This window comes from Argopecten irradians, chromosome 6 (genome assembly GCF_041381155.1).
Source record: "Argopecten irradians isolate NY chromosome 6, Ai_NY, whole genome shotgun sequence".
Lineage (NCBI taxonomy): Eukaryota > Metazoa > Mollusca > Bivalvia > Pectinida > Pectinidae > Argopecten > Argopecten irradians.
In genome coordinates, this window is record NC_091139.1 from 12,634,396 (window position 1) to 12,647,177 (window position 12,782).

The window sequence follows — 12,782 nt, forward strand, 5'->3', positions numbered from 1 at the left end:
TCAGAGTTACTCCCCTTTGTTTCACTTGTTGGTACGTTAATTATGCGACTTACATGTACAAGCTGTCATAAATTCATAATACAACCACATGTTAATGAATAAGAATTCTGACATTACCCTTTGACCTTTTAGAAGAATTCTGACCTTGCCCTTTGACCTTTAAGAGTCAAAAAAATATCTAGCAATTCTTTACATCTTTCAGATCTTTGGATATCTGTACAATTCTATTGCCAATGGAGTTTCAAAACAAAGTCTTGTGGTTTAAATTGAGCAAAAGGCAGTTTTTTACCAATGAATAAACTAACATCTCCTTGGGTATAAGACACAAGTGGCACAAATCATGACAACACATCACAACTATTAGTACTGGTGTAATCATTTATTTATGACACTCCAGGTAAATATAAAATTTACCCTATAACAAAGGTCCAGAGATCAAATTCAAACACTAAATAGAACTTCATTCATATTTAAATGAACTAATTTATTCATTCATAGCAGTTCATAATATAATATGCACTAACCCTAAATCACTAGCCAGTACATGTATTGAGATATTATCTAAAATTCAAAAGTCCAAACCATCAGTTGTAATGTTAGGATTTTTTGCGTGTACAATACACTGTTTGTAACTGCTTTCAGCAAGTTTCTTTTGAAACATAAACATGATCTTGATCTAGGAATAATACCCTATAAGTCAAAATCTGTTAATTATTCATGTTTGTAGATATTTGAAAGGTAATAGCTTGGTGAACTAATTCACCCATAAAGACACATTTAGACTCTTCTAAATCAAAGACTAGATCAGATCATTGTGAGATTACAGGGGTGAATTAGTTATTAATATGATCAATTTTGTTTCCTTCTGTTCAGATTGTTATCTTCACAAGATTAACTTGTTGTCAGTGGAGATTTGAGTTGTTTTTTATTAGCACTTTCCTGACATTTTACTGAGTTTTCCTGAGTTACTAAATAAAATCTGGGTGATGTTAACTGAACAGATGTGAGACAACCTGTAGCACTTTCTGGAATTTAAAGATTGGATTATTTTTTGATCATGTCGTTGACATCATATTTAGGAATTCCTGTAGCATTATTTTGAAGTTCTTTGATTGTTCAGATCAACTTGTTGTCTGTACCGACTTGAGAAGTCCTTTAGCACTATCTTGAAGTTCTGGGTTGGATTCTCCTGCCGCCATGACAGTTAGACATTCTGTCAACTGATGCTGAGTCGTGTTTGATAATATCGCTAATTGATTGCATTCTGAAAAAAAAGGATCACCTAAAATTGAAGCTTTGCTTTATAAGCTCATTTGTAATCATAATAGCACAATTTCTGAGATAATTTTTTTAAAGATGTTAAATTAGTGAACTTTGACATCAAATTATCTAGTAATAGGAATTACCCTTAGGTGATTAAAATATTTGCAACAATTTTGGCTCATTTGACCTCGAAGAACTCTTATCAGAATTATGCATGAAATGTTACACCTCTGCTTTGAACTACGTTTACTAAACACAAAAAGTGAACGGGAATTTACCCCTTGTCAAGTTATGACATGTAAACTGTTACTTGTGGTCCCTGTGTGTTACCTTGGAGTCTCGTCACAGTAAGTTTGATCACATTTAGAGCTTCAGTTCGTATCACAGTGTATTTCAAATTTTCTGAAAAAGAAAAAAAAGTCATATCAATATTGTATCTTGTGTTTAATTGTATTATTTCACAGTTTAAGTTGGCTTTTAATACAAATATATCCTCCTTATTTGAGAAAAACAGGTAAGAAGAACAGACCAAGAAAATGTTTGTGCTAACTTTACATGTTTACAGCTAAAACAATCTTTAATCTGGATTTATCAGGTATTTATGTTGATAGATGTTTTTGTCAATGGCCAGACAGACAGACAGAGAGACGAAAAGACAAGCTGATTGAAGTATAGACAGCCTCTCCTAGACTCAATATTCAGAATAATCCTTCTTACCCATACAGGGAATGACCACCTCCAGAGTTTTCTCCACCAGGGCTCGGCTATGTGTAGGATTCTCTGATATAGACTTCACACAGAAACAACAGTGTCTGCAAAATCAAGTAACACTGGCCGTCATTAAAATGTAGGTGCCTTCTCAAAAACATTGTTTTAATCACTGGTACTGTACTGTAATTATTTTAAATCTTAAAAGATAAATAAAGCAAATACAGAGAATTCACATAACTGTTACTCAAATGATTTGGCTATTTGCATAAAGTTCTGCCATCCTGATTTTTCCTTCTTTGTCTTTGTATTTCAATTCCATGTATTTGCATCAATTTTTACATAACCTCTGCTTACTTGAATAAAAAATCTCGAATTTCCTGAAAAAAATCTCTGGTATTTTACAGTTTTGCAAGGTATTTACATGCTTAAAGGGATTTACATAAATTAGAAGCTATAATAACAGCAATTTTGGATTCTGCACCGGGAAATAACACGAATCAGATGCATTATGAGTGTGGGGAGATTTGAATATGTAGTGTTCCTCGCTTAGCAACCAAAATGAGTTTAACTCTACTCCTCAAGGAATAGGATTGAAACCTTCCTCTCTTATTACAAAGTAAGCCACAAATACGAAAAAAGATTGTAAAATAAGCTGTCACTGGTCTTATAAGATAGGCAGAAAATGGAAGGTTCTTTTTTATGTATTCGTTACAAGTAAAATAATTTATTTACCTGTCTAAAAACTTGTGTGTAGTTTTTAATAAACTAGTCTGGATCTTCCATGTGTTTCTGGGAAGTGATGAACATAGCAGTTCATGGAATCTTTGTGAGTATTCATCTGAAACAGGCAAAAGCTTATTAGTAACTTATAATTATAATAAACGGCATAATTAAGATTCGAGACTTCAACTTATTTAAAAGTAAAAAGAGAATACACCTGGTTCACCAAAACAGACAAACTACTCTTGATACTGTATATAAAAACACTTTAATTTATAACTATCTCTCACCTTCACTTCTGTAATCATCATACACATCATGCATACACATAAACTCAGATACCAATTCACATACTTGATAAAAAGTCCAAGAAATATAATTAAATAATAAATAAATTATTTAAAAAGAATTTCATATTATTCATTTAAATAACTCAACAAGAATACATACTGAGAGTCTAAATCCTAGACAGCAAGCCTTTTTGTCTATAACTTTATTCCTTATGTGAGTTGAGAGTCTATAACTGTAGAAGTTAAACCTTGTGTGAGTTGAGAGTCTATAACTGTAGAAGTTATACCTTGTGTGAGTTGAGAGCATTTGTCTATAACTGAAGAAGTTATACCTTGTGTGAGTTGAGGGATTTTTGTCTCTAACTGTAGAAGTTATACCTTGTGTGAGTTGAGAGCTTTTTGTCTATAACTGTAGAAGTTATACCTTGTGTGGGTTGAGAGCTTTTTGTCTATAACTGTAGAAGTTATACCTTGTGTGGGTTGAGAGCTTTTTGTCTATAACTGTAGAAGTTATACCTTGTGTGAGTTGAGAGCATTTGTCTATAACTGAAGAAGTTATACCTTGTGTGAGTTGAGAGCTTTTTGTCTATAACTGTAGAAGTTATACCTTGTGTGGGTTGAGAGCTTTTTGTCTATAACTGTAGAAGTTATACCTTGTGTGGGTTGAGAGCTTTTTGTCTATAACTGTAGAAGTTATACCTTGTGTGGGTTGAGAGCTTTTTGTCTATAACTGTAGAAGTTATACCTTGTGTGGATTGAAAGCTTTTTGTCTATAACTGTAGAAGTTTATACCTTGTGTGGGTTGAGAGCTTTTTGTCTATAACTGTAGAAGTTATACCTTGTGTGGGTTGAGAGCTTTTTGTCTATAACTGTAGAAGTTATACCTTGTGTGGGTTGAGAGCTTTTTGTCTATAACTGTAGAAGTTATACCTTGTGTGGATTGAAAGCTTTTTGTCTATAACTGTAGAAGTTATACCTTGTGTGGGTCGTGAGCAGGGCCAGGCCTGTCCCAGTACATCGTAGTAACATAACAACTGATTCTGTTTCTGTTCTGGTTTTATATCATCGTCCTCGTCTTCCTTATCATCTTTGTCCTTCTGCAGACAAATAGTTAAAATGAAAATACTGATGGGAAGCTAGCAATCTGATTAAAACCATCATTTTTCGAATTCAAATTCAATATGCCACATTGTTATTTGACTGAAGCAAAGACTATTATTAAGTAAAGTGGAATCAAAATGTTAAAAACAAACTGTGGTATCTAGTATAGAGAAAGGTTAAGCCTCATATCTACTTCATAACGATTTTCACTAAATTAAATGTAACATATATACTGTACTTTGCAGTTCTAGTGCTGAGGATCATCACTTTATTTGTTATCAATTTGATTCTCCTTGAAAACCAAATGAAGATATTAGTCCATTATGCCAATATGAATGTTTATGATGCTTACTTTGAGCAGGGTAGGCGTAAGGATGTCCCACATTTCTCTGAAGTGGTCTAGCTTGTACTCCTCTAGTATGCTCCCCATACATTGTAAGGCTTCAAGTTTATAGGCCAGTCTCTCCTTCCTACATTCCTTCATCACAGCCTCGACAACCTAACATAGGACAAAATTGGATCACAAAAAAGTTCATTATGGTTCTAAATAACTATATCATGATATTAAGTTTTTACTTACCTGTGATATAGAAGGTTGAAAGAATGTTAATTATGTTTCTGAATATCATTTATCACATAACAGGCTCGTCCAGCCATGTCAGATTTCTAATGTTTTATAAAGAGACGAGAAGCCAAATGGCTCATGGCATATCAAATAATTGTACTCGTTTGATAAATTTCATATCACATAGCCACTCTAACATTTACAAGTCTCTTCTTACCTGTGAGATAGACGGTTGTCCTTCTGTTTCCTCTTTCTCTATAGATTTTCTGACAAAAAAGAAATTATTTTTCATACAGGATAAGTCCTCTCTTGATCAAAACATTCTTTCTGTAAGCAATCATTGCTATTGAACCATATTCATAATTACATTCATGATTATTTAGTAATTAATATTTCATTTTCACTTCTGTTTCAATATTATATAGTAATTAATATTTCATTTCAACATCGGTTTCAATATTCATTTGGATAAGTGGTACCAATTCCACGAGAAAGTACTTCCCAGTCACATAACAATTAAGTGAACAGTCGGGCAAGGATGGCTAAAGTCGGTAAAAATGGTGTGAATGTATCCAGTATAATTTCTTATGAAATAGAAAAATAAAAATCTCTCGCCAAAATCTTTCTGCGTACGAAGAAATTAATTTAAAGTATAGTAATCCTAAAATGTCCTCCCGGCTGACTATGTCCGTGGTTACATTTCCACGCAGCCTCGCTTTCAATGCTTTCAACTTTCCTTTACTTTAATGGTCAGAACTGGGAAACGTAAGCAGAACTTGGCCGTCGTATTAAAATGTGAGAACGTTTGGAAGGCCAATGAACGCATTTAGACTTGTTTTCTTTGCCCGACTATTCACTTTAAGATTTTGGGTCACCTGCTGAACATTGATGAATTTCTCCATTTCTTCAATAGTTAGGCATTCCAAAATTTCCATAACGGACAACCAATGATATAATAATTACTGTAATACTGACATGACCAATTTCAACTGCTTAACAAATATTAGTCAATCAAATCATATTATCAGTATAACATACCTGCAAGATGTACAAACAGTCTGTACAGCTTGTAGCAGCGCCTCCTGAAATAAATAATTTTAAAAGTGTGAAGTGAATTCCTGATCCCCTGAATATTAAGTACTGCAAAAACTAAGTAGTCAATTAATAAAATGTAAATTCTTTTGATGTTTTCAATCTCTGATACCATTTTCAAAAAACAAGTGTCTTTACCATCTACAACAACCATCAATAACGTACAAACAAAAATCGATTGGGGGGAAAATATGTTTAAAATTTTAATTAGAGAAAGCTAGTTAACAGGCTGTCACCAAAAGTATGTTTAACTGTAAATCATAGAGTAAATCCGAGACGTTAAGCATACTGTCTTACCTATATCTATCATGTACATGAACATTTGATAAGGACCAACAAAATATTTCAAATTTCACAAGATGTAACACGATATAAACAATTTAATAACTTGAAGGTGAAACATTAAATAGTAATGACTACAATTTAACTTGAACCTACCTTCCCTGTCCATGTTTTGCCCTGTAGACCGACCAGGAGAGCAGATAACAGGTTACCTAGATGAGGTGGCCCTAACTGGGCCTGGAGTTTAGAGGCCACTGTAGCCATGGCCAGAGCTGCCTGTGCTTTGGTTTTCCAGGACTGTGACTCTATGCTCTCACGGAGAATCTGGACAATTTCCTGGATGTACAGTCGAATTCCAGCTTCAGTACCTGTCATACAATCATGATAACTGGTTATTACTACTATTTTGTAAATACCTTGTAGATGCTTTCAGACAAAACTAAAACTATATATTTAGCAAAAAGTAATTTGTACTACTTTATTGACTTATTTAAAGATGAATCAAACAGAATACATAGAGAAATTTGTATGTTGTTCTATGATATGCAGTACTGTCCCTATACCAGATCCCACATCTGACGATAATCTCCAGTCACTAGTTATAACAATATCTATTATGGCCTAGTTGAGAGGACACTATTGCCTCATAGTATTATCGAGGGAGAGAATAGTGTCCGAGCCGAAGGCCATATCCTATCACGAGACAATACTATGAGGCAATAGTGCCCTCTCAAACAGTCCATAATGGGTTTAGTACATCACCCTTACATGAGACCCTTTTTCATGTCATCATAACAGAAGCATGTCAAGTGACACCTCGCAACGATATCTTTATTTCCACACCACGTTGTTACATTAAAAGTACAGCATAAGAATTTTCACAGAAATCTGTGTTTTTATAAAATCGGATTTAGCTTCATGAAGATTTAAGCTGATCAATATAGAACATGAGTGAACTGTCTTCTGTAACAAGAGATCCCAGAGGGATCTTGGCGCCCACCAAAGAATGATCTATGTCTGATAACAGAAAGAGGGATCTTTTCCCTGCTTTTCAAGCTTTTACTACATGCTATATATGAAACTTGAGAAAGATCCTTTCAGTACTTTCTGAGATATGTAACAGTAATAAACTTCAATTATTAAAATCAAAGATGGCTACTAGTCGATCATCTTGCTGACCGATAAGTCCGAAAATGCACTAGACCCCTTCAGGAACCTGCACATGAAATTTGAGAAAGATCCCTTCAGTACTTTCTGAGAAATAGCGGTAACAAACTTTAACTATCAAAATCCAAGATGGCCGCCGGTCGGCTATCTTGTTGACCGATCGCTCCCAAAATGCAATATGCACAACTAGGGTTCAAGGGGGAACATGCATATGAAATTTGAGAGAGATCCCTTCAGTACTTTCTGAGAAATAGCGGTAACAAACTTTAACTATCAAAATCCAAGATGGCCGTCGGTCAGCTATCTTGTTGACCGATCGCTCCCAAAATGCAATATGCACAACTAGGGTTCAAGAGGAACATGCATATGAAATTTGAGAGAGATCCCTTCAGTACTTTCTGAGAAATAGCGGTAACAAACTTTAAATATCAAAATCCAAGATGGCCGTCAGTCAGTCGGCCATCTTGTTGACTGATTGGTCCCAAAATGCAATATGCACAACTAGGGCCCTAGGGGAACCTACATATGAAATTTGAGAAAGATCCCTTCAGTGCTTTCTGGGAAATAGCGGTAACAAACTTTAACTATCAAAATCCAAGATGGCCGCCGGTCGGCCATCTTGTTGACCGATTGGTCCCAAAATGCAATATGCACAACTAGGGCCCTAGGGAAACCTACATATGAAATTTGAGAAAGATCCCTTCAGTACTTTCTGAGAAATAGCGGTAACAAACTTTAACTATCAAAATCCAAGATGGCCGTCGGTCGGCTATCTTGTTGACCGATCGCTCCCAAAATGCAATATGCACAACTAGGGTTCAAGGGGAACATGCATATGAAATTTGAGAGAGATCCCTTCAGTACTTTCTGAGAAATAGCGGTAACAAACTTTAACTATCAAAATCCAAGATGGCCGTCGGTCAGCTATCTTGTTGACCGATCGCTCCCAAAATGCAATATGCACAACTAGGGTTCAAGGGGAACATGCATATGAAATTTGAGAGAGATCCCTTCAGTACTTTCTGAGAAATAGCGGTAACAAACTTTAACTATCAAAATCCAAGATGGCCGTCAGTCAGTCGGCCATCTTGTTGACTGATTGGTCCCAAAATGCAATATGCACAACTAGGGCCCTAGGGGAACCTACATATGAAATTTGAGAAAGATCCCTTCAGTGCTTTCTGGGAAATAGTGGTAACAAACTTTAACTATCAAAATCCAAGATGGCCGCCGGTCGGCCATCTTGTTGACCGATTGGTCCCAAAATGCAATATGCACAACTAGGGCCCTAGGGAAACCTACATATGAAATTTGAGAAAGATCCCTTCAGTACTTTCTGAGAAATAGCGGTAACTAACTTTAACTATAAAAATCCAAGATGGCCGTCAGTCGGCCATCTTGTTGTTCGATTGGTCCCAAAATACAATATGCACAACTAGGGCCCTAGGAGAACCTACAGATGAAATTTGAGAAAGATCCATTCAGTACTTTCTGAGAAATAGCGGTAACAAACTTTAACTATCAAAATCCAAGATGGCCGCCAGTTGGCCATCTTGTTGACCGATTGGTCCCAAAATGCAATATGCACAACAAGGGCCCTAGGGGAACCTACATATGAAATTTGAGAAAGATCCCTTCAGTACTTTCTGAGAAATAGCGGTAACAAACTTTAACTATCAAAATCCAAGATGGCCGTCAGTCAGTCTGCCATCTTGTTGACTGATTGGTCCCAAAATGCAATATGCTCAACTAGGGCCCTAGGGGAACCTACATATGAAATTTGAGAAAGATCCCTTCAGTACTTTCTGGGAAATAGCGGTAACAAACTTTAACTATCAAAATCCAAGATGGCCGCCGGTCGGCCATCTTGTTGACCGATTGGTCCCAAAATGCAATATGCACAACTAGGGCCCTAGGGAAACCTACATATGAAATTTGAGAAAGATCCCTTCAGTACTTTCTGAGAAATAGCGGTAACAAACTTTAACTATCAAAATCCAAGATGGCAGTCAGTCGGCCATCTTGTTGACCGATTGGTCCCAAAATGCAATATGCACAACTAGGGCCCTAGGGAAACCTACATATGAAATTTGAGAAAGATCCCTTCAGTACTTTCTGAGAAATAGCGGTAACAAACTTTAACTATCAAAATCCAAGATGGCCGCCGGTCGGCCATCTTGTTGACCGATTGGTCCCAAAATGCAATATGCACAACTAGGGCCCTAGGGGAACCTACATATGAAATTTGAGAAAGATCCCTTCAGTACTTTCTGAGAAATAGCGGTAACAAACTTTAACTATCAAAATCCAAGATGGCCGTCAGTCGGCCATCTTGTTGATCGATTGGTCCCAAAATGCAATATGCACAACTAGGGCTCTAGGAGAACCTACATATGAAATTTGAGAAAGATCCCTTCATTACTTTCTGAGAAATAGTGGTAACACACTTTAACTATCAAAATCCAAGATGTCCGCCAGTTGGCCATCTTGTTGACCGATTGGTCCCAAAATGCAATATGCACAACTAGGGCCCTAGGGGAACCTACATATGAAATTTGAGAAAGATCCCTTCAGTACTTTCTGGGAAATAGCAGTAACAAACTTTAACTATCAAAATCCAAGATGGCCGCCAGTCGGCCATCTTGTTGACCGTTTGGTCCCAAAATGCAATATGCACAACTAGGGCCCTAGGGGAACCTACATGTGAAATTTGAGAAAGATCCCTTCAGTACTTTCTGAGAAATAGCGGTAACAAGAATTGTTAACGGACGGACGGACGGAAGGACGGACGGACAGACGACGGACCACGGACGAAAGGCGATTTGAATAGCCCACCATCTGATGATGGTGGGCTAAAAAAGCAACATTTACTTCCATCCCAGCACATAACAGTCTGTCCGCCATCGTGATGTCTTGGTCGAAGCGCAATGTTATAATGACGTCATGTAATGGTGAAGTCACAATACATTCAATTTCAATTTCGCGCCACTTCAATAGTGCCCGCTTGCCCGGGCACTATTGTAAATAGTACCCATGTGTGTAGCCAATCATAATCCAGTATTCTGTCACGTGATGCATGTACTATCCACCTTTATTACACATTTTTCCTACCTGGTGTCACCTCCAGCCAGACCTCGTCCCATATAGACAGGCTGTCCTCTGGACTCTTAGACTTTTCTTCTTCTGTAACATACACAACTCTCAGCTATCATTGACCTAATAAACAGCTAATAATAATAATTCATATTGTAGAAAATGAAATGCAAACTATAAAGATGCCGTCAACCATATTTTTCTCAATGTCAGCATAAAAGAAATTATTCGGATCTTAGAAAAGCTGCTGCATGTTCATTTTTGTCCATTATCATAAGGAAGACTTGCCTGGTACTTGTTCATGCATGGCGAAGAAGGCGAGAGGCATGGCCTGGGTGGCATGTCGCTTTAGGATGTCAGGGCTGTGTAGACTCATGGAATGGAGAGTTAATCCACACGCCAACCTCGCCGTTTCCTCTGGAATACAAATGTTTGTCTTTTTTAGTTTTTAACTTGTTTGTTAATAGTTGATGCTAGGCCACTGACATAGTAGGCCCTATCAAGTAATTATTTAAAGATATGTTTCACCAAACATGATGATTTTTTTGTAAAACCCAACAAACAGAAGGAAAGATGAAAAAAACATATTAAAAAAACCTCAATTTAATTTCCTAATGCGTATGAGATTGCATGCAAAATTGCAAAGGAAGCTGCGATGGTTTGGATTGTTGAAGTTTCTTACATGCGTACTTAAGTAAACAAAACGAAATGACTGAACAAAAGCATGTGAAAGAAAAAATTATGCACCATTGTAACTATGTACTCACCTTCTTTGTCTACCATCGTAACTATGCACTCACCTTCTTTGTCTAAGTACCAGGAGCGTAGTCTAGAAATTAGCTTCTCTACACTGCTGTCTTTGGCTACCTACAGAACATGTATAAACAGAATTATAGTGTAATGAACACATACAGTAGAGAAAAAGTGTGAACATGACTTTTAATATAAATACTTATAGAGAAGTGAAGAATTCCGATACATCCTCAATTAAAATGGCAGTTATCTCGAAATGATGCATTCTGAAGAATTTAAATGTTTGACATTTATAATGTCTGAGGTCCTTACAAAGTTTTTTTAAGATTTAACAACAGCAGTTGGAATTGATGATATGCTCTTATTAAATTATGTATTTTTCCCTTATACATTAATAAATTATAACTAGAACTAGAGCCAGAGTGGCCGAATAATACCCTGCTGCATAAATTTTGTAATAACTCTATTAATAGGGGACAAAATTTACTCAACTCCCCTTTACGTCAGGATTCTGTGTACCAAATTTTACAAAAATCTGTCAAGTAGTTTAGGAGGAGTTCACCGGACAAAGTTGTGTCTGCAGACAGACAGACGTACAGACAGACAACCCAATTCCAGTATACCCCCTCCCTCCGTTAACATCGTTGTGGGGAGTAGAATTAAGTTTTTCTGTGTTTTCATTTTAAATCCAACTTCTTAATTGGCCAATTTTTTATATCCCTATCTCGACAAATAATAATTTTTAATTAATTAGATTAATTACAAACATCAATATTTTAGCATAGTGCCATACTTTATGCTATGAAATTGCTAGTACACCTTTATAGACAATAATTTTCAATTAATTAGATTAATTACAAACGTCAATGTTTTAGTATAGTGCCATACTTTATGCTATGACAATGCTAGTACACCTTTATAGACAATAATTTTCAATTAATTAGATTAATTACATACATCAACGTTTTAGTATAGTGCCATACCTTATGCTATGCTATGCTACACCTTTATAGACAATGTGTTTACCTTGACCAGGTATCCTAATGCTGATGCGTAGGCTTTCTTCACAGATAAATTACGGTCATTTATTCCCGTCAAAAAAGCACCCATTAGTTTGCCTGTAAAAGTCATGTACAGTGTTGATGTCAATTTTGTCACAATAATGATAAATCGCACGATAAAAATTATATCAAAGATCACAATAAGTTTGAAAAATGTCCGTTAAACTTATATTACATGTCAATGATCATACTGAATATGAATTATTTACCTGCATGTGGAGCAAGGTCTTTAGGACAGTGATGAACCAGTGAAACAACAAAACTCGAACAGCCTGCCTGGAAAATAGTATTTGGTTTTATTAGTTTAACATCTTGTTAACAAGCCAGGGACATTGAAGAATGTGCCATTTTGTTGGTGAAGGAATGCCGGAGTACCCGGAGAAAAACTACCGACCAGAGGACAGTTGCTGGCAGCTGCCCTACATGGAATTCAAACTCGCCACCCAGAGGTGGAGGGCTTGTGGTAATATGTCAGGACATCTTAACCACTAGGCCACCACGGCACCAATGGAAAATGGTAAGACAATGCAAGAAAATATATATATTGTCTGTGATCAGAGCGACATATTTGAGCATTCATTCTAAGATAATAATACCAGCTATAATATACACCTTCAAAGCAAATTGTATATAGAAGGTTAATGAAACTTCATGATTAACATCCTAATTAGTGTCACTGGCCTT

At 36.2% G+C, this 12,782-nt stretch overlaps 1 protein-coding gene across 2 annotated transcripts in view; it reads right to left on the bottom strand.

Moving 5' to 3' along the window:
- Positions 1-360: 360 nt before the first annotated feature.
- The window catches only part of LOC138325019 (proteasome adapter and scaffold protein ECM29-like), a 39,936-nt gene continuing 27,514 nt past the window's right edge, over positions 361-12,782 (bottom strand). Inside the window, exons 37-50 of one of the 2 annotated variants that reach the window (XM_069270357.1) lie at positions 12,308-12,374; positions 12,064-12,155; positions 11,085-11,151; positions 10,573-10,701; positions 10,303-10,374; positions 6,181-6,392; positions 5,689-5,732; positions 4,868-4,916; positions 4,438-4,584; positions 3,961-4,081; positions 2,707-2,812; positions 1,981-2,075; positions 1,594-1,665; positions 361-1,264 (exon numbers count right to left, since the gene is read on the bottom strand). In XM_069270357.1, the coding sequence (XP_069126458.1) occupies positions 1,122-1,264; positions 1,594-1,665; positions 1,981-2,075; positions 2,707-2,812; positions 3,961-4,081; positions 4,438-4,584; positions 4,868-4,916; positions 5,689-5,732; positions 6,181-6,392; positions 10,303-10,374; positions 10,573-10,701; positions 11,085-11,151; positions 12,064-12,155; positions 12,308-12,374 (1,416 nt within the window). In that variant the 3' untranslated portion in view covers positions 361-1,121. Of the gene's footprint in view, positions 1,265-1,541; positions 1,666-1,980; positions 2,076-2,706; positions 2,813-3,960; positions 4,082-4,437; positions 4,585-4,867; positions 4,917-5,688; positions 5,733-6,180; positions 6,393-10,302; positions 10,375-10,572; positions 10,702-11,084; positions 11,152-12,063; positions 12,156-12,307; positions 12,375-12,782 lie in introns of both variants that reach the window. The other variant, XM_069270359.1, reaches the window with a different exon arrangement.